The sequence below is a fragment of the Gracilinanus agilis genome, chromosome 6, assembly GCF_016433145.1.
Source record: "Gracilinanus agilis isolate LMUSP501 chromosome 6, AgileGrace, whole genome shotgun sequence".
Classification (NCBI taxonomy): domain Eukaryota; kingdom Metazoa; phylum Chordata; class Mammalia; order Didelphimorphia; family Didelphidae; genus Gracilinanus; species Gracilinanus agilis.
The window spans coordinates 147,370,339-147,392,970 of NC_058135.1; the positions used below are offsets into that span (position 1 = coordinate 147,370,339).

The 22,632-nt window shown below is 40.3% G+C and overlaps 1 protein-coding gene across 1 annotated transcript; it reads right to left on the minus strand.

Annotated features, from left to right (window-relative positions):
* Positions 1–20,619: 20,619 nt before the first annotated feature.
* Positions 20,620–21,951, minus strand: LOC123252891 (RNA-binding protein 42-like). The gene has a single exon (XM_044682125.1). The coding sequence runs from the start codon at positions 21,949–21,951 to the stop codon at positions 20,620–20,622; it is 1,332 nt and encodes a 443-aa protein (XP_044538060.1).
* Between the last annotated feature and the right edge of the window lie 681 nt (positions 21,952–22,632).

Sequence of the window (22,632 nt, forward strand, 5' to 3'; positions counted from 1 at the left end):
ACTTCGTGGATGCCCTATTCCCATACTCTTCTAGGTAACAAGAATGGCCATCAAATCTTCATGCTACAGAATGCCACAGGATCTTTGTCAACAGGGAACAGAGGCCATTGTTTTGGATCCTTCCATATTACAATCATAGCTGATATGAAGTGCTTTAAATATTATGATTTTTGTTTCCCACTGCTGATGATGGAATAATGCTGAGTAATGGAAGCCCACAGTAATGATAATAGCTAGTATTTATATAGTACCTACTATGTGATAGGCAGCTGTAGTAGGGGCTTTGCAAATATTATAGCCTTTGATCCTCATAATAACATTGAGGTGTAGATGTTCATTTTTACAGTTGAGGAAACCAAGGCAGATAGAAGTTAGATGACTTGCCTAAAGTCACATGGTTTGTAAGTGTTTGAAGTAAAATTTGAACTCAGATCATCATAGCCCAGGCTCAGCACTCTGTTTATTACCTCACCTTGGTAACACTTTTAGGAGAAGGTACTAGTATCTCAAGGGGGCAGGAAAGGCTTCCAGTTTTCCTTTCTCCATTTATATCACCTCCTCTCCCTTCTCTACAGTCTCTAAAGAATGAAAATTGAGGATCATCTAAAGGGCAAAATAGAAAGACATAGAAGATATGAGCAGGCAATAGCACATTAAAAATGAGATTACAAAGGAGAAATCAATAAGTTAATCAAGCCTGCATTAAGCCCCTACTACATACCAGGTACAATGCCAGGTGAAGGGGATACAAAGAAATAAGCAAAACAATCTCTGCCCTTAGGGAACTTTTATTCTTTTCTTTAAAAAACTTTTATCTTCCATCTTAGAATCAATACTGTGTATTGGTTCTAAGGCAGAAGAGCAGTAAGGGCTAGGTAATGGGTGTTAAGTGGCTTGCCCAGGGTCACACAACTAGGAAGTGTCTGAAGTCAAATTTGAACCCAGGACCTCTGTCCCTGGGGTTGACTCTTCATCCACAGAGCCCCCTAGCTGCCCAAAGGGAACTTTTATTCTAACAGGAACAGATATATATATAGGAATGTGGAAAGAACAAAGCAGATACAAGGTTATCTTGGAGGGAGTTTCTGGTTTTTCCCCTGAATCACACACTTATCCTTAATCTTCCCCTCTGTGCCTGAAATGAGCCTTGAAGGGGACAGTTAGGTGGCTCAATGGATTGAGATCCAGGCCTGGAGACAGAGGTCCTGGGTTCAAATTTGACTTCAGACACTTCCTGGCTGTGTGATCCTGGGCAAGGCACTTAACACCAACTGTCTAATCCTTCCTGCTGTTCTGCCTTGGAGTCAATAATTAGTATCAATTCTAAAACAGAAGGTAAGGGTTTAAAAAAAAAAAACAGGCTTGAAAGAAATTGGGGATTCTAAGAGACAGAGGTGAGAGATGAAGTAAAGGATGTTACCAGAGAAATATGTTAGCAAAAAAAAATACCCAAACAAAACCAAATGGGTTGGTCGCATGGCAAGAATAAGGAATGACCAACTGATGGGCAGATCATGTCAAGAAAAAGAGAGGGAAAGCCCTCAGATCATTAGAGGGACTCCTTGTGGCAAACTTCTAGCAGGACATCTGTAAGAATTGTATAGGCTGGGCAGGCATGGGGTAGTTACAATTTGAAATATTGGAGGGAATATCTTCATTGAGAAGATCTCAGATCCACCTGAGCAGTTAAGGCTCATTCATTCCTTTATGCACTTTTTCATTTGATTTTCCCCAACAACCCTGCGAAATAGAAGCTACTATCATCACTCCCATTTTACAGATGACAGAGACTCAGGGACTTGACTGCTAGGGCTACTAAGTGATATTACTATATAGTGAAGTAGATTTGAGGTCTAAAAGACCTGAGTTCAAATCCTACTTATTGGTTTCATGACTGGACAAATTATAATCTCTTTCAGTCTTGGTTTCCCTTTCTATAAAATGGTTATAATAATAGAACCTACTTGGTTATTAGGAGGATCAAATGAGATGTTATATGTAATAAGAAATATGTAATAAGGAATTTGGCAAAAACATAAACACTATGTAAATGTAGTTATTATTTTTTATTATTATCTAGGATTACATAATAAGAATCTGAAGTAGGAGTTGATGTCAACTACAAATCCAACACCTATCCACTATGCCACCATGATTACTAAGCTTAATGGTCATTACTTATTATCTAGTAGCATCCCAATAGGGTATGAAGCAAGTGTCACACAAAAAGAAAGGAGTTATTGGGTAAGAGCAACCCTAGATAAGTTGGTGGGGCTAGACTCTGAAATGAATGAGTTAACAGCTATTTGTCCTTCTGCACCCAACACACACATTTCTCCTGTAGTTATATTGGATTCACAATATGTTTGAGATCACAAGGCCAGCCATGGCCTACATCCAGAAACTCTCTTCCATGTTCAAGGTCCAAAAGGGAAAAAAAAAAAATCACTTTTCCCCAGAGGATAAAGAAAGAGAGCAATGATGAGATAAAACAATATCTGTTTGGCCATCTGCATGTGTACATTCATTTCATCATGGAAGGGAGAAGATGCTTAGTGAAAGCGTATCCTGAGTCAGAGTCTCCTAATTGCTAAGAGTTTCCCTGATGGGAAATGAGAAATTTACCAATTTATCATTATCATCATACTCTGGAAAATTGAATGGTCCCCTAGAGGCCCAGAAGAGTTAATGCAGCTTCTAAATGTTATAAGAAAGGGCCAAAACATCAATATTTACCATCTCGAGCTTCTAAGCTTTAGAAATTTTCCATGATCAGATTAATCTTCCTGTTAGAAGGCTTGGATGTCTTGCAGGGAAGTTTGGATGACCCCAGGAGCAGTATGACCAGTGGCACAAAATGTAACCCCGTTTCCTCCCCAAATATTTTTGAAAGGAAGAAAATAGTGTCTGTTGTTAAGTTCCCAGAGAGCCTAGTTTCCAGACCAAGCTCTGTGATTTAATAGTTGTATAACTTAAGACAATTTACTTCTTCTTTGTAAGCTTCAGTTTCTTAAGCTGGATCTTAGAACTTTTATAAAGACTATCTTGATGAACTATATTTCAAAATGTTTGGCTCTCTATGTAACTCTCTTAATTTTATTTTATACATTTAGAAACATGATTCTGAGAAGGGATCTATATGCTTCCTTAAAAGCCTTAGCAAAAAAATGTTAACAACCCCTGAGTTAGAATATGATAGGGACAAAGAAGGGATCCAGGCAAAACCCTCTAGGAAAATTATAGGAAGCTGAGATCAGTTTCAGTGGGAATGAGTCAGGTGAGACAGTAAGAGCAAGAACCTGAGCTAGTTCTTAAATGGAAAGAATGTCAATAGGTAGAGATGTGGAGGGCATAGGGTAAAACCTATAAGAAACTCCAGAGAAAGAACTGATAAATAGAAATAAACAAGACATAGTTTTATACATACATATATCTTTTACATCAAATGATGACTTCTCTAGTAGGGGGAGGGAGATACTTGGGAGTTTTAATGTAATGAACAACAACAGCAAAAAGAATACATTGAGATGACACATCAAGGTCAGGTTCAATTTGCCTAGAATATAGAGTCCAAGAAGAAGAGTAATGAGGAAAAAAAGGTTGGAAAGACTGAATCTAGAGTGTGGAAAGACCTTAAATACCAACCTGAGTTTAAATTTTATTGAATAAGTAATTGAGAATCACAAATTTTTTGAGCAAAAGGGCGACATGAACAGATATATGCATTAAAAATTCATTTATGAGCTGTTCGAAGGATGGTTTGAAAGAGGAGAGTGGAGGGGCACAAAGAATGATTAGGAGGTTATTACAAGGAACTTAGAAAGAGATGATGATGGACTGAACTAGTTAGGAGGGTGGCTTTTTGAGTGGATACAAATGGGAATGGTGTTGCTAAGGTAGAAGTAATGGGACTTGGCAGTTGATAAAGATGAGAGTAGAGGGGTGAATGAAAGGGAAGAGGCAAAGGTAGCTTCTCTGTCTCTCCAACATTCTTGGTGAAATCCTAAAGACCTGGCAGAAAAGCACAAAATCATTGACTTAGTGTTAGAAGAAAACTTAAAGGTCATCTTCTCTAATTCCCTCATTTTATAACAAATAAAGTGAGGCTCAGAGAAGTTAAATAAGTTACACTGATACTGTGTGCTAGCATTTTACATTTTGTTTATTTCATTTGATCCTCACAAATACTTTTCAAGGAAAGAAGAGGAAACTGAGTCTTAGATAAGTAATTTCCTTAGCATCATGCAACTAGCAGATGTCAGAGGCAGAATTTGAACCTGTGATTGCTATATCTTTAATCTCCCCCACTTCTAACCATAGGATATGGTTCGAACATCCACATTTTCCCCCTCTTAATGCAGTGTTATTTCTATTTTATCATGATACAAGTTCTCAGAAATGCACTGCCTTGACTTCCACGGGGTGACCTTGGACAATTTCTTTTTCTTCTCTGAGACTCTGTTTCCTCATCTGTAAAATGAGGGGGGTGGACTAGCTCTCTAAGGTCCCTTTCTGCTCTCAGCCTGAGGTCTATACATCTGACTCTTCCAGTTCTTGCTTTGACCCACCCAAGCGTCTTGTTTGTTCAGCTAACTCAGCATGCTTAAGATCATTCCAACAACGTAGTATTATCATGTGGTTTTGGTTGTAAAAGTCACTATGTAAAAATAGCATCTTCTTCCTCAGCATGTCTGCTCCCTGTGTGCCTTTGATGAAAATCAGACTTTAGCACAGACCGAGCCAATATAGCTATCGAGGAGGAGGAAACAAGATTCTCGTCTGCTTCAAGCTTTGTCAGCCAAATTCACTAACGATGATACTGACAGTATGAAGGACAATGCTGTGAAAGGGACCAGCAATATGGAATAATTCAGCTCCAATCCACCACATGTCAACAGTGGTTTCCTTGAACAAGCCCTGTTGAGAATTCAGCCAATTGAGGTGGGGGGGTCACAGCAGCTCTAAAACAAAGCTTAACAGCCCAGGCGAACCAAACTGGTGGAAAGAAAAAAAATAATCAGAAACACCCACAAAGTCTTCTCCTACCCATTTAAAAACAAACAAAGAGAGATTAACACATGTAAACTGAGCCTTCTGGCAACATAGTAGGTTGCTTCTTTGTCATGGATGGGGTTTCATTCATTCTAACTCTGCCTGAATTCTATTAGCCTGTCCTATGGTTAGACACAGGGGAGATACAGATATAGACAATGGCAGAGAGGATAGTGTATTATCCTTGGAGTCCATGGGTTCAATTCCTGCTAGCTGGTGGATGCTAAGGAAATAGCTTAATCTGAGATTCAGTTTTCTCTTCCTTCCTGGAAAAGTGATTATGAGGATCAAATGAGATCATGCACATAAACAAACTTGAAAATATTGAAGGTTCTTTTTGGAAAGAAGCTTTTAAGCATTATATAATTTCCCTAGAAAACAACTTTTCAGGTTTTGTTTCTTAGCATTTTTTTTTGGCCCAGTTGAGTTATTTTGTCTATGTGGGGAACCCACAGTGTAGAAATTCCCTTCTACCAACATAAGGCCTGCAATTTATAGGCTTAGAGAGTCGCCTGGAGCACTGAGTTGTTACTTGCCCGTGATCATATATATGACAGGCATCTATCAGAGGAAGAAAATTAATTTAGGTCTTCCTGACTCCAAAGCCATTTGTGTGCCTACCTTGCTATGACATCTCTCTTTCAGGTCTTAATATAATAGAATGATTGTTGGGTCATTTAGTTGACAATACTTATGCTATAAGACTGAGGCCAAGATTGCCTGACCTTGGGCCAACTCTCTATTAGGCCCTATCCTGTATCACCATCCCACCAATAACAACCTTCAGAGCTGAGATTTGAACCCAGAACCTCTAGCTCCAAATATAGTATTCTTTCCATTATACTATGATATTAATGCTAGCCTCAGAATGAGCTTCCAGAATCTTATTTACATCCATTGTAGTTAAGCCCAATGAAGTGGTTCATTGGGTTTGTTCAATGGAATTTTCTTTGGAAGAAGACAAATTGGTCTAAAGGAAAAGCAAATACATTTTTGAGAAAAGTTTTAGTTATTGATGAAAAAACAAAAAGAATGCATCTCCTGAATGTATGACTTCTGCTGTTTAATTAAAAATCAAGCTCGTAATTTTGGAGAAGAGGCAGAAGGTAGCAACCAAAACAACATCAATTTATTAAGCGTTTACCACGTACCAAACACTGTGCTAAACTGTGAGAAGAGAAATACATGTAGGGTAGAAGTTCCTGTTCTCAAGGAGCTTACATTGTTTTTTTATTTGTTTGTTTGTTTGTTTTTTAATTTTATTTTTTAGAAAAATTTTCCATGGTTACATGATTCATGTGCTTACTTTCCCCTTCATACCTCCCCCCTCCCCCCAGTCAATGTGCATTTCCACTGGTTTTAATATGTGTCATCAATCAAGACCTATTTCCATATTATTGATAGTTGCACTGGGGTGGTCATTTCGAGTCTACATCCCCAATCATGTCCGCATCAACCCATGTGTTCAAGCAGTTGTTTTTCTTCTGTGTTTCTCTTCCCAAAGTTCTTCCTCTGAATGTGGCTAGTTTTCTTTTCCATAAGTCCCTCAGAATTGTCCTGGGTCATTGCATTGCTGCTAGTACAGAAGTCCATTACATTCGATTTTACCAGTGTATTGGTCTTTGTGTACAATGTTCTTCTGGTTCTGCTCCTTTCATTCTGCATCAATTCCTGGAGGTCTTTCCAGTTCACATGGAATTCCTCCAGTTTATTATTCCTTTGAGCACAATAGTATTTCATCACCAGCATATACCACAATTTGTTCAGTCATTCGCCAATTGAAGGACATACCCTCGTCTAGTTTTTTGCCACCACGAAAAGTGCAGCTATAAATATTCGTACAAGTCTGTTTATCTATGATCTCTTTGAGGTACAAACCCAACAGTGGTATGGCTGGATCAAAGGGCAGACAGTCTTTTAAAGCCCTTTGGGCATAGTTCCAAATTGCCATCCAGAATGGTTGGATCAGTTCACAACTCCACCAGCAATAAGAAGTTTACATTGTAATAAGGGAAGCAAACACATAAAAGAAGTAGAAAAAGGAGAAGGCCAAAGGTAAATGGCAAAAGTTGGCAGAGTAATCTGCAGCCTGGAAAAATGTGACATGGCTGGCCCAAGTGCTCTTCTTAAATGAAAGTTCTAGAAAGAACCAAACAAATAGAGGGAAAGGTCACAGAGAGTAGAGATACTTCCAGTTCAGGGACTGAGTGAATTTAAGAATGGTAGAGGAAGTCTAGACAGTAGCCTGGAGGGTGGGGAGGAGGGAGAATGAGACATGGCACATATTTGATTACTAAAAGTCTCAGTTCTATTGGCAAAAGACCACTGTAAACCTGACTTATAGATTTATAGTTGAAAGAGATCTTAGAAGTCATTCTACTCTCTGACTTTATAGATGAGGAAACTGAGGCCCAGGGAGGTTTGGTTACTTGCCCAGGGTCACACTGGGAGCATCTGAAATGGGATTCTATCCCTTAATAAGGCACACCCTAGGAAAAAGTTGCAAAGTCCCACACTGAGACCTTAAAGCATCGGATCCTTGAACAAAGATCACAGACAATTGGTGACCATCTCTGCAGCTCTTCACTCACGATATAAATTATTTGGCATTTCAAAAAAATGACCAAAAAACTGTTCAAGTTCAAGTTTTGGAGAGGAGGCAGAAAATAGAATGCTTCTGACTACCAAAAATCTCAACTCTACCAAGCTGCTTCATCAAGAAAGGAAAAAGAGTTCTAATGCAATATAGAAATCCTCTCAATTCAATTCGACAAGCATTTATTGAGTTACTATTATGTGGCAGGCACTGTACTAAGCACCAGGGAGACAAAGATGAAAATAAAACAAGCCCCTGACAAAAAAAAGAACTTGCATTCTGCTGGGGGAAAATGACATTATACACAGGTAAGTAGACATGAGATATATACAATAGAAATCTAAAGTGATTTCAGATGAGGGAGGGCTTGATAATAGCTGGGGGATTTGAAGGGTTGTATGTAAGTCTTTGGCTTCTCAAATGTTTGTAGGAAATTGCACTTCTGGTAAAGTTGGTGAGAACCAGAGTTTCCAAGAAGGAGAGATAGAGAAGGAAAATGTTCAAAGCCTGTGCAAAAGAATGGCTACTGGAGACGGTATGCTGTGCCCTGAGAATGTTGAGAAGGCCGGTTTGGCTAGAGCATAGAGCACATAAAGGGGAGTGATTAATGAGCCTGAAAAGATAAGCTGGTGCTATATTGTTAAAGGCTTTAAATATTAAATAGGATTTTGCATTTGATTCTAGAAGCAGTAAGGAGCTAGGGAAACTTCTTGAGCAAAGGAGTGATAGGGTCAGACCTTTTTCTTTGCACACCTAAAATCTAGGATATCTAAAAAACAAGGCTTTCTTTCCAAAAACTCTTTTGAAGGTTATTTGGGGTATTCATCTCAAACTAATATGGGAAGCAACAAGGTTCCTAGCTTGCTAGAAAGGCCAGTGTTTTCAGAAGTCTCCTTTCCCCTCGCTGATGTTATCAGATCCTCTGCCTGGCTGTTGCTGGCCATCTGCAAGAATACCCCTGTGGATTCTGTATCAGCAATTTAATCAGCCCTGTTAACGCCTGGATCTTTACATGTTTTTCTACAAATGAGGCATAGGATCGTATATTTAGATTAAAAGGGACCTCAGAGATCCATCACTTTAAGAGACTGAGCCCCAGATAAGTTAAGAGGTTTGTCCAAAGTCATACAAATAGAAAAGTCAGAATTTGAATGTTGGTCTTCTGATCTTAAATCTTGTACCCTTGTCTCTGTACCATGAAGAAACCTCTTTTGGGTTCAGAATAGATCTCAGATATCTAAGATCTCTTTCCTCTATCTTCCTCTTATGAAGTGAATTCAGGTTCCTAGGGCTACATGTGTATGGTATAACTACCTTATTCTATAAAATAGAAGTCAAAGAGGGTGAGAAAGAGAGACAGATAGAGACAGACAGAGCTAGAGAGAGAGACAGAGGCAAAGAGCCAGAGAGAGAGAGAGAGAGAGAGAGAGAGAGAGAGAGAGAGAGAGAGAGAGANAGAGAGAGAGAGAGAGAGAGAGAGAGAGAGAGAGAGAGAGAGAGAGAGAGAGAGAGAATCTTCTGTTAATAGTGTTAATAGTAATTATGGAAGAATTCATGGAGAAAGTGCCATTTAGGCCTCACCTTGAAGGATGAGTAGAACTTCAGTAAATGCACATGTTGAATATACTGTGATCAAAGTCAGGAAGAAAGGAAAGTATATGAATGTATATAGGGAACAGAAAGTGGCAGTTTGGTTGAAGCTTTTGGGGGAAGAATGCTACAGTAAGAGTAGGAGGGTAGTAGAAGATCAAGCTGGAAAAATATATTGGATACAAGTATTGGAGGTATTGGGTCTTGAAGGTCAGACTAAGTAATTTAGAATAAGTTTGATAGGTATAGGTTTTTGGTCAGGGAGATGATCCAGTGAAGGAAATATTCCAGGAATATTAATCTAATAATGGTATACAGGAATTAGAGGTAGGATAAGGAAGATGTTTTTGCAATAGTAATTATTGTAATAATAATATCAGATTTATTGAGCTAAATAATTAATTTTCCCCTTCAACTTCCAATTCTTCCTGGGTTATGGTTTTTCTTTTTTCCCTTTCTTCCATCCTTTCTCCCTCTTTCCTCCCTACCATCTTCCCTTCATGCTTTTTTAGATGCTTACTATATCTAAGGCACTGTATTGGGTGCTAAGGATACAAAAATGAAATAAGTTTGTTCCGGACCACATATTAGGAAGCTTGAAGGATAGAAATAGCTTCTAGAAGTCAACAGATTGAGAACTGATAGAAGAAAGAGGAAAGGGAAGGGAATAAACACTTATACTATACCTACTAAGTGCCAAGTTAATACTAACCACTTTTTATAAATATTATCTCATATGATCATATGATCTCACTTGAAAGGAAGGAGAATCACTAAATATGGTACTAGAAAAGTACAATAATAAGGACAGTTCAGAGAGCAAAAAGACAAATTAGATCCTTAACACTTAGAGAAATAGTGCGGCTTGATATATAAAGGGCTAGATTTGAGGTCAAGAAGACTTGGGTTCAAATCCCACCTCTGATGTTGACTGTATGGCCAAGGATAACGTATTTAAAACTTCTGGCCTTTGGTTTCTTTCTCTCTAAAATGTGAGTAATAATGCATGTAGTATCTATTTATTTAGCTATTATGAGACAATTGAAATAATATATGAAAAACACTTTGTAAACTTTAGGATACTGATTAGGTGCTAATTGTCATTATTTATATTAACTTTTATAGCCCCTAAGGGCATCACCGTATATTAGCCTAGTATAATAGTTACTGTTCATATTAAGAACCATAAGTCACCAAGAAAAGATTAAATGACATGGATTACAAGACAAAGAAGTACATAATATGTTTTCACAAATATTTCTTTTAAAATGGTGAACATTTTAAAATTTCAGCTCATAGATTTGGAAAGTTCATTCATATGGAAAACTTACATTTCTTGAAAATACCCCCCAAAAATGAAGGGTCATTTTGTATATAATATAGTCATCCTGCATTAGAAGGGAGAGAAGAGATGACCAGTGCAGATACCTAAGCAAAAATCTAGGTGCCCTGAGAGAAAGACAGCAGAGAGTATTTTGAGAAATGAGATAGTATAAACCATAGCCAGGCTAGGGTTGATTCCCCAGGGGTTTCTACAGGGTCAAAAAGCATTGGTAATTCAAGGAACAAAGGCAAAGGGACAATCCGCAGTGGGATCTCATAAATGGCATAACGGATAGGACAATGGACCTGGGCTCTGCCTTAGATACTAGCTATAAGGCTCTAGTGAATTCATTAAACTAGGCTTTAGTTTTCTGTCTATAAAATAAGGGGATTGGATTTAATGTCTTCTAAGTCCTTTCCAGTTCTAAAATCTATGATCTTACTGAATAAAAAGTTGGAATTCAAATGTGTTATTTATATATCCAGTCAAAAGGTTAGGACTGTTAGTCTAAAAGTGAAGGCAAAAAGATACTCTATTCAAATTAGAGTATATAAAGCAATTTTGTAACTGCACGTTTTTTATTTTTTTGTTCAGCAAGATCCTTCCAGACTATAATGCTTTTATTTCCCATTCCCCTCTTGCCAAACACTATCATCAATTACTTTACCCTTCCCACCATTGCCATTCAGCAGATACGAGGCTAGCACCATCAATAATTTTGTTTGGCAATTTAAGGCTTTAGCTTTCCCTCTCTGTAAAGCATCTCTTTTTATCTGGTTTGTAAGGGGCACACTCAGCCTCTTAATCTTCCATCTGCTGGAGACCATCTTGCTGTCCATCTTGACTGTTGTTTCCTGGATACAGCATAATTATTGTCATCACAATTCTCGCCACTGAAAACATTTATTGAGGGCCAACTTACTAGGAACAGTCACTGTAGTGTCTGCCCAGTGAATTTAAACATTTGTTTACTCCTGATTGTGGCAAGGTTGGCACTTCTTGTACTTTATCTCAGCTCAATTCCATCATTCTGAGGGGCTGGATTTGGAACAGAATTTCATAGCTTAGACTAAAACCCAAATCCTGGGCTGTAATCCAAAGGCTAGAGACTCAAGTTCATGATTGAATAAGAGCAACAACTTCAATTCAATTCAACATTTATAGATCCCATATAGACCACAGGTGAGACACAAAGTTGCGTCAGTAGGACAGGGTCCCTGTCTTCAGGGAGCTTACCTTATCGGGGAGATGGAAAAACCACACACACAAATAACAAGAATACAAAGCAGAGTGTGATAAATGCCTAGTAAAGATATGACAAAATGTTTTGAAATTCTAAGGGCAGAGACATCATTTCCAATGTAGGGGATCTCGGTTCTTTTCCTCCTAAGTCTCTTAAAAACTTGCATGAAAGCCCTATGCTAGTTATTATTATCATTGTCCTTATCTTGAGAGGAAAGGCGGTATATGGAAAACAATATAGTTTAGAGGTAGGAGGACTTAGAAGGGCAACTGTCTCTAAATATTAGCTACATGTTACTCAATCATTTTTCAGTCCTGTTTAGTTTGTCATGACTTCACTAGGGATTTTTTTCACAAGGATACTGGAGTCGTTTGCCATTTCCTTCTCTAGCTCATTTTATAGATGAGGAACTGAGGCAAACAGGGTTGAGTGATTTGGCTGGGACTACATAGCTAGTAAGTGTCTGAGGTCAGATTTGAACTCAGGTCCTCCTGACTCCATGGCTAGCACTCTATTTATCTAGTTGCCCCACTAAACTTCTCGACTGGATATTTCACTTACTCTCTCTGTGCCTCAATTTCCTCATCTATGAAGTAGTCATAATAAACCCTACCTCATAGATTTGTTGTGAGGATCAAATGAGATAAAGTCTCTATGCTGACACATGTATATGTGCATGTGTAGGTGTGTGTCCTCTTGATATGTCTTTCCATTTTAGAATTCATTTACATTTCAATGTAAATGGGTAGTGATGTCCATCTATTCTTTTATTTATTTATTTTAAACCCTAATCTTTTGTCTTGGAACCAGTTCCAAGGCAGAAGAGTGGTAAGGGCTAGGCAATGGGGATTAAATGACTTGTCCAGGGTCACACAGCTAGGAAGTGACTGAAGTCTTTTTTTTTTTTTTTTTAACTCTTACCTTCTACCTTAGAATTAATTCTGTGTATTGTTTTTAAGGTAGAAGAGCAGTAAGGGCTAGGTAATGGGGGCTAAGTGATTTGCCAGGATCACAAAGCTAGGAAGTGTCTGGAGCCAAATTTGAACCTAGGACTCAATTCACTGAGACACTTAGTTACCCCCCCCCCCTTCATTCTTTTAGCTTTTTCTTGCCCAGTTCTCGCACCAGCTGGTTCTCATAATGGTCTTGTGGTCGGCTAAAAGCCAACCATGGCCTGCCTTGTCTCAGATCCAGAGTCTAGTAACAGACTAGCAGATTATTAGCAAGTCTTTCTCCCCTCTGATGGAAAACAACAAACTGTCCCCAAGACCAGCTGTGAATGTAGCATTATTGTTTACTTTTCCATATACTATATAGAGACCCAGCAGAAATGGCTATATTCAAAGGTCCATTTGCTTCATGGAGTCCTCCCTTCATTATGGGTCAGTCAACACTTTTCCATGCCATGGACTGTAACTATGGATTAAGAAAATGAAACAAAAAAATGTAATGACTTGTATCCTAAACCATAATCATTGGGTCTTTTCCCCACCAAAGTATATAGACCTTAAAGGACAAAATAAATGTTAGCTACTAGTATTTTCTCCTCATTTGTATTTCAATTTAATCCAATTTAAAAAAAATGTGCTAGGAGTTAGAAATTAAAAAAACAACGAACAGTCCTTGGCCTAATGCACCAGAATCCATCAGTGTTCCAGGGATATTTCAAGGATTATGTCCTTTCACCTCTTTATTCTAATTCTTCCCCTTCAAATATATCATCATGACAACTAGTTCTTTGGTACTCTTCATACCTTGGGGATTCATAGTGCCATTCTGTCACATCTTGGAACTTCCTATAATTCTTCCCAGAGCTTTCATTTTTAGAGAGGTGTCTGGCTGGCCTTCATTCCTCCCCCAGGACTGTTCCTGACTTTAACCCCAGGCTGGGTACCTTTAATCTTCCCCCTACCTTTGCCACCCTTTTTCATATTAGTGTGTTGTGTTTCCCCATTAGAATAGAATCTACTTATGTATCATGTCCTTGACAATCCTTTGACCAGCCATCTAGACAACAGTTGTCACATTTTTTTGTCACTCTGATCCCTTATTTCAGCTTGGGAATAGGGGCTTCCCTAGATGGCTTCTTTAATTGTTTCAAACTAATTTTTTGTCCCTGCAAAGACTCCCAGGGTGGTGGTTTTAAGGCCTAGAAATTAAAATGGACCTTCCTGGAAGGTAGGCAATTCTTGAGTCACTGGAGAAGCCTCTAATTCTGTGATTTCAGGAGATAATCTCTCTCCTCAAAAAGTCTTCTCTATCCAGCTGGCTTACATTTGAAATTCAACAATTGGAAATTCATTCCTTTGGCTAACAGATTTATTTCCAGTTAAAATGTAAATATCCTCTTTGGAAGTGTTAAGTATGACACTGTGAAAAGAGCCTTGGAGTCAGGGATGAGGCACTGTGGTTCAAGTCCTACGTCTACACTCACTTCCTTCGTCATATGAGCAAGTCTCAGAATCTCTCAGGATCTGTTTTCTCAAATGAGAAATGGAAGGATTGGCCAGCAGGATAAAAACAATAACTGACATTTACATAGTCCTTTAGAGGCTATTGCAAATATTTTATATATACTGTCTCATTTAAATCTCATAACAATTCTGAGAAAGAGCAATGTTATTATCCCCTTTTTATAGATGAGGAAGCCGAGGCTCAGAGAAATGAAATGACCTGTCTGTGATCATCCAGCTGGTAAACAGAAGACAGGAGTAGAACCCAAGATCTTCCTAACTCCAACTACTATACTCTATTAGACTGCTGCTCCAAGCTCCCTTGTGGGGGTAGAACAGGATAGTAGCAACAGTTCTAGATTCAGAAGCTAGTTCAGATGCTAGGTCTACTACTTATTAGACAAATTACATAACTACTGTGGGCTTCAATTTTCTCATCTATAAAATGACTTCTCAGGTACCTTTTGGTTCAAAAACCTATAATCCTAGAGCCAGCTTTCCTAATGGCTGCTGTAGCTTGATAGCTGGAAGAACTCTTAGAAGCCTTTGGTCCAACTCATTTTTTCAGATGAGGAAACTGAGGTACTTTCCTTCAAGCTCTAACTAAAGTTTTCAGATCTTTAGGATTCATTAACATAATTGTGGATGATTTGATCAAATCCTCTTCATAGAGCAAGCTTGAGTGGGGAATGAGAAATAGAGCATGAGACCTATTGCCTAGGAAAAGGAGAGATCAGTCCAGGGAATAAAGGACTGAAAAGTCCCAAGTCTGGGAACAACCAGGACTTTGTCTCCTTCAAAGCTCTGATTACCATCAATCTTATATGAAAAGATGCAGAAAATGTGATTTAAAAGCTGGTCCTGCCCTTGAATACCTTGATGCCAGTTGGTTTCCACTTTCTAGCTCTCTCTTTAAGACTGGTCTCGTAGGTCCCATCAACTGCTTCCTGCAGCACAGAGCACAGGTAGACACACGCATTATGCCTCACCAGAGACCAATTGTTTCCCATTACTTTGAGTTCTCCAACCTCCCTTCCCTGTTTTCTGTGCATTTCAGATACTTATTGCTTCAATTCCTCTTCTACCAGGGTATCAGGTTCCACAGATGATCTCAGACTATCCAAACTAGAGCTGTTTTGCACCAGAAGTGAAGTTATTTTCAAATTCTTTCATGTAAGCTTTTCTATGAACCACTGAGGCATCAAAGCCCAAGCACTCCTCAGCCTTTTGTAAATCAGACATATTGCACAAATGGGAGCCAGTACTATTGCTTTTGACAAACAAGGGGTCAGCAACGCCACCAACACTACCCCCTAGGAATAATGAAATAATGGAAAAGCCTTATTCCAGATATGATCCACCTTCCTTCTGAGTCTGCCAGAGATGTCAGCTTCTCTTTGCTCAATCTGTAGGCTCAAAGGATTTTGTACTGTTTTAGTAACTACTATGTCACAAGATTATAGGATTTAGAAGGGGAAACTGTGGGGACTTCTCCAAGGTTATGCAGCTAGTAAGTAGCAAAGTCAGCTAGCGTTTCAACCAGGGTGGGGTGATTAGCACTTTGACCCTGGATGCCAAAATTTAGAGGGTGCTGACAGTATTCCCATTTCTTCAGTAGCTAGAGACAACCAAACTTAGCATTTAGTTAGCAAAAGCTATTAGCTAAAATAAGAAACTATCCAAGGTCAAAGTGAGCTCCTCAATTTAGCTCCTATCTCTATCTTTTCTCCTTTTCCACCAGATGGTGGCCTCCCCAATAGTAGCTCCACAATTACTTTGCTGGGACTCTACCCAAGTGGGATTTCATCTTCCATAGTCTCAGATCTCTCTTCCCAACTCTAAACTGAATTCACTTTTTAAAGTTTATTTTGAGGTGATTTTTCTTGCATGTGGCGATGTCTACGCTATGTGCTAGAATTACCAGCTCTGGAATCCCCTGATACCAACTTCAGTGCTTTTTCTCACAAATACTTTAGGTTTTTTAAAGGGCTTTTGGGTTATGCTGAAATGAACTTCTAAATTTGAAGTTGTTCTTGGCCAGGAAAAGAGATATGGGGAAATAATATAAGAAAAGAGCTAAAGGAAGAGGGAGATGTAAAGGTAATAAAGAGGAAAAAACACTAGATTTGAAAATCTGAGTTCCAATTTAAGTTCTAATCCCAATTCCACAATTTAACATCTCAGTGACCCTTTGATTCCAATCATTTCTGTGCTCTGAACCTCAATTACTTATCTTTAAAATGAAGAAGTTGGCCTAGATGACCTCCAAGTTTCCTCTCAGCTCTAAAACTTTGATTTTATGATGTAGTTGCAATAGAACAACATCTTGTGAACTTGAAAACCAAGAAATAAGAATTTTAACCCATTCAGGACAGTGTAGACAGTTCTCATTACTTATTCATACCCAACAAACACAATAGTATGCTACCATAAAGAGGACTAGAAAAGAAATCTGAATTAGTGATCTTCACTAACTAGCTGTGGGACATTGGGCAAATGACTTCACTTTTCTGAGTTTTAGTTTATCTGCAAAATTATTCAATCAACTAGCATTTATTGTGTCTACAATGTACCAGTAACTGAGCCAACTGCTGGGAATGCAAAAACAAAAGTAAAATAATCCCTGCCCTCAATATACTTACATCCTAACAAGGACAAGAATGTAATTTTATATGGAATATACAAAAATTAGTATTTTATTTTGGGAGAGAGGACACTAACAGTTATGCAACCAGGAAAGGCTTCCTATATCAGTGATGGGCAAACTTTTTAAAGAGGGGTCCAAAGGAAAGGAAATGCTCATCTGTCAGTCTGTTTCTAAGGCAACTCTTTTTTTTTTCCTGGATAGGTTTTTTTTAAACATTTATTCATATTCATTTTTTAGAAAAGTTAAGATGGTTACATGATTCATGCTCCTACTTTCCCCTTCACCCCTCGCCCTCCCCCCACCCCTGCGCATTTACACTGGTTTTGACATGTGTCATTGATCAAGACCTATTTCCAAATTGTTGATCATTGCATTGGTGTGGTAGTTTCGAATCAAAATCCCCAATCATGTCTTCCTCAACCCATGTGTTCAAGCAGCTGCTTTTCTTCTGTGTTTCCACTCCTGCAGTTCTTCCTCTGAATGTGGGTAGCGTTTTTTTCCCATAAATCCCTCAGAATTGTCCTGGATCATTGCATTGCTGCTAGTACAGAAGTCCATTACATTCTATTTTACCACAGTGTATTGGTCTCTGTGTACAATGTTCTTCTGGCTCTGCTCTCTAAGGCAACTCTTTTGAAGCTCCATTGTATTTTATCCTACTCATTGTATTCGTCAGATTAGGAATAATGTCCTTCAGCCAGATAGAACATTCCAGGGGGCCACATTTGGCCTGTGGGCAGTAGTTTGCCCATCACTGCTATAGATGATATTTTAACTAAGTCTTGAAACAATCCAGGGATTCTAAGAGGAAAGATTAAGAAGACATGCATTAGGGTCATTAAGGGCAGTCAATGCAAAGCCACTGAGATGGAAGTTAGAACATCTTGTATGTGTAAGAGCAAGTAGGTCATTATGGCTGGACTGCAGAATGGATGGAAATGAGTAATAGATAAGAAGTCTGCACATGGCAAGAGTCTTCATTGTGAAGAACTTTGAATTTTAGAGAAGTTTGTATTTTACTCTAGAGGTAATAGGGAGCCTCTGAAGTTTATTGGGGTTGGAAGGAGGAAGATATGGTTAGACCTATACTTTAGGAAGGTCACTTGGAAGCTGACTAGAAGATGGATTAGAGTGGGGCAAAGAATCCTGGTAGGGAAATCAAATAGGCTATTACAAGTCAAGGCAAAAGGCAATAAGGACTTGGACAAGGGTGCAGGCTGTGAGTGAAGGCAATATATGCAAGAGATTTTGAGATGTTAGAAGTGGCCAACTTGGCAACACATTAGATGTGTGGGGTGAGTATAGATAAGGAGTTGAGAATGTCAGTAGAGTTACAAACCTGTATGACTGGAACAATGGTTGTGCCCTTGACAGAAATAGCAAAGTTTTAGAAAGGTGTAGATTTTGAATAAAAGATTGCAAATTCATTATTTGACATGCTGAATTTGAAATGGCTATGGGAAATACAATTTGAAATGTGCAATAGGCAGTTTGTAGTATAGGACTAGAGCTCAAAAGAGAGACTGGGTGGAATTTATAGATGTGGGAGTCATCTGCAAAGACATGATAAATGAACTCATAAGAACTGCTGAGGTCCCCAAGTATGAGTGTAGGAGGAAAAAAAGAGGACCCAGGTTAGAGAATGATTGATCCATAACTAGAGATTTTGGTATACAGGGCAAGCAGCATAAAGCTGTTTACAAATCAACTTGGCACTTTGTTAAGTAAAGAAAATACAATTATTACTTAAGTGGGAGGGAGGAATTCACTATTTCTATAGACTCTCTTCTATTTAAAGAACACATGACCTAAATTTCCATGATTCTATATCCTAGAGCAAAGCCCTAATAATTCCACCTTGATTATAGCTCTGACCATAGATCTCTCTCAAAACACTTGAGAAGTTGTCTAGGACTCCTACTAGGTCTCTATTTCCTGTTTTTCCCTTACCCAATTCTCCCCTAATGTGTTTCTAGCATCTGAATATTTTGCCCATCTGTCCCATGGGGGTTCCCATTTGGCTCCTCTCCATTTGAGCTTCTTGCAATATTGTGCTGCTGAGGCACAGACTGTTCCTTCACCACTGAAAAAGGTCAAGCATTTATTAATCCGTGTATCAACATGACAACAAAGGAGTCCTTGTAAAAATGGAATGTTCAACTTGGATGGAACACAGATTAGCCAGTCCATCCCAAGTCTGGCAAATTCTGTTCAATTTCCTATCCTTTAAATAGAGTATGTTAATGCCATCATTTCTTTTGGAGAATGTGGAGACCTCCTTTAAAGTACCAATCAACCCTTGCAGGAGCAAGTCTCTTCTGTCATCACAAGAGCAAGTGTGGTTTCTTTTTAAGCTTGAACACTGAATTGGTAATTTACATAAACAAACTCTTAATATCCTGGGCAGAAGGCCATGGACTCTTGTGCGTGGCATTGCCATCCCTGTCCTGCTGGGGGGATGACGTCCCTTCTCAGCTCTGTCCCAGTTTGATCCAAACAGGAGGCAAACCTTTTCATTGGGCAGAGACCTATGGGAACTACAGCTCTGACTGGCTGTCGGGCAAGTGGAGTCATTCAGTGCTCCAGCCCACTGTCAGTGTGGCAAGCAGCTCCCTGCAGTGTGGCCTCCCCATAACCAGGACCTAAAGGGAAAGCTCTTCCATCATTACTTGCTCTTTCGTTTCAAACTATGCCCTTAAGTGGCTCTCAATCTCTGTATTTTGTAACACCAAAGGACAGTTTATTTTTGTCATCTCAGCATGCAGGGAAGCCTGCTTCAATAAGGCATTGCCAGAGTTTAAAGCAATTTTCAAAAATTTAAAAAATCTTTTCTGTCCCTTTTAAAAGATGTAGTTAGTTCAATCATTTAAAGCAGCCTTCTCCCTGCAGTGGAATGCTGGATTTGAAAGAATCTCAAATCTCAGGTCTGTCATTACCTTTGTGAGCTTGGGAAAGCATCTCTTGGCCTTGATTTCCTCATATGAAAAATAAGGGTATTGGACAAGATGGCATCTAAGGTCCCTTCCAGCTCTACAGCTATGGTTCTATGGTCTTTTTCTTTATATCAAGTGTTAGAGATTCCCCATTCTCCAACCATTTATAGTAATAATCAGTGATATCCAGTGACTTTCATTTAACAAGCATTATGGAGTAAACTCGTAATGTCCTTTGGCATTGTGTTCTTCACAATACAGCTTGAACCTAAGTTTCTTGGACTGATTTACCTTTATTTATCAGTATACAATCTACTTTTCATTAAAACCGGCACACGTGCTATTCCCCATACATTGCATAGTCTCCTTCCAAACCTTTGTACAGGCTGTTTCTCCTACTTGGAATGCTTGCCTTCCTCATCCCTGCCTCTGAAAGTCCCTTTCTTCTTAAGTGTTAACTAAAGGCTCCACTCAAAGTAAGGGAAATTTCTTCATTTTCTCATTTTAGTACATCACCATTAAAATTCCTTTGGATTTCTTTTGTATTTACATATCTAGGTTCCTTTCAATTCTCCTACCCCCTTCCCCAAAGAATGTAAACTCTTTGAGTGCAAGGACTGTTTCATTTTTCATGTTTCATTTAATTTTGTCCTCCATATCTAACCCTCTGCCTGGCACATGGTAGGCTCTTAATTTTTTTTTTTTAAGAATTCAAATTTATTCAGTTTGGGGACGGGGCAAGCACGTCATAAAGGATAAGGGGGAATCTTGGTGATTTGGGCTATCTAAGTCCCAACTTCTTCTTCTCTTTCTGCTTCTTCCGCACAACATCCAGGTTCCGGTCCTTCCACATGCTCTTGCGTAACTTGATAGGACGGGAACCCACATACTTCCCATTCATCTCCCTCATGGCCCGCACATAGTCACTGGGGTCCTTGAAACTGACAAAGCCATAACCCTTGGTCTTGCCTGTGCGTTTATCCCGGATAACTTTGGCCTTGAGGAAGGAGGGGAATCTGCTGAAGGCTCGGGCCAAGATGTCATCATTTACCTCATTGCCCAGATCCCCACAGAAAATTCGGAAGTCATCTGCATCCCACTCCAGGAGGCTGGGGTCTTCCCAACTGCTCCCAGCTGCTGTTCGGATGCACCGTTTCAGCTTCTCTGGCTTCCCTTTCTTCTTGTCCTCACCTAGTGGCTCTGAGACCTCAAGGGCCATGAGTCCCGGGGGTGGCTGGGGCTCAGGCCGAGGCCGGGGCCGGGGCCGGAGAGACAGGAGCTCAGGGATTCGCAGGGGTGGGAGCAGGCCCCGCACTACTTCCAAAGGTAGAGGCAGAGGCTCAGGCTCAGGCAAGGGCATGGTCAAGGGCAAGGGGAGGCTGGGCCCGATGATTGCGGTAGCTCCTGGGCCCCCCACGGCCACACCCACTTCTTCCAGCCCAGAAGTTGCAGCAGCTGCGGCAGCTACCACAGCCACAGCCGCAGCTGCAGCCTCCTCTTTCTCTTTCAAACCCAGGCCCAGGCCCAGGTCTAGTTCCCGAGGGGCTGGAGGCTCCTCGGGGGGAGGTCTCAGGGTCACCATCGTGCCAAGTGGGGGTCCCTGTGCCCGGGCCATGAGTGGCAACATCATAGGAGGTCCAGGAGGCCCAGGGAGGGGAGGCCCGACCAGGGCCTGATGTGGTAGCCGAAGAGCCATGGGGCGTGGGCCACCTGCTGCCAAGTGGAGAAACATGGCATCCCGGGCCTCAGAGCTGTCCAGCCGACCTCTATCTCCCCCAGGCCCGAAGCCAACAGGACTCACAAAGGGGCCAGGGGGACCCACGATGGGCGCAATTACTGTAGCTGCTGCCGCTGCCCGGGCCTCCAGGCTCTGCTGGACCTTCTGGTAGGTGTTAGTGGCAATGATGGGGCGAAGCACGGGCGCTGGCTCCACAGCGGCTACGAGCGGGGCTGGAATCCCAGACATTGGAGCCCCCAAGACTTCCTGCTCAAACAGCGCCATCTCTGCCTCCATCTCTTTCAGTCGCTCCTCACCGCTCTTCCCAGGCACCCCGGGCCCTGGGCCCGAGGGCACAGCTTCCCCGCCTCCGGGGAGTGGCCCGGTCCCGGCCATCATCGTTGTCACCACGGCGGCTTTGCGGCAGCCGCCTCCGTCAGGCTGCCTGAGCGGGCGCACGCTGATGACGCAGGACGCACGTGCCTCAATTAAACTCTTGATGAACCGAAATTATTTAGAAGGCGTACGTCACAGTGAATAGAGGACAGACCCCAGACGCAGGAAGACTTGGGTTTAAGGTCCTGCCTCTTAACTAGGTGCTCACTAGCTGGGTGAGCACGGGTAAGGCCAGCAGTGCACCAGGCAAACTCTCCCATGTCATAGGTTTTGCTAGGCTACATACATCATTGGAGGAAGAAGATGGACTCTAGTTAGATTATTGTTAGATGCTTGTATTGTTAGACGCCTTTTGCATGGCTATAAATATTTGTTCTGAAGGTTTTGCATTTGTTTTCTTTTAAATTGGGGAGATGGATTGGAGGGAGAGAAAATAAATGCTTGTCAATCAGAAAAGAAAATGAAAGGAAAAATAGGACTATAAATTATGGATGAATCCCGTGTCTGTGCTAGGCACTCTTCCCAGAGAACCCCACTCTGATGAAGGCAAAGACCTAAGAGGGGATAAAAATTTTACAGCATTATACTATCTTCTAAACCAAATCTTACTTTCAGGGACTTTGGTTTCTACTAGAGGATACAATATTCAGATTATATCTAAGAGGAAGCTCCTTTTGATTT

What these genes read in the sequence shown, in the direction of transcription:
- LOC123252891 (XM_044682125.1), bottom strand. Translation starts at nt 21,951, where the DNA reads ATGGCCGGGACCGGGCCACTCCCCGGAGGCGGGGAAGCTGTGCCCTCG.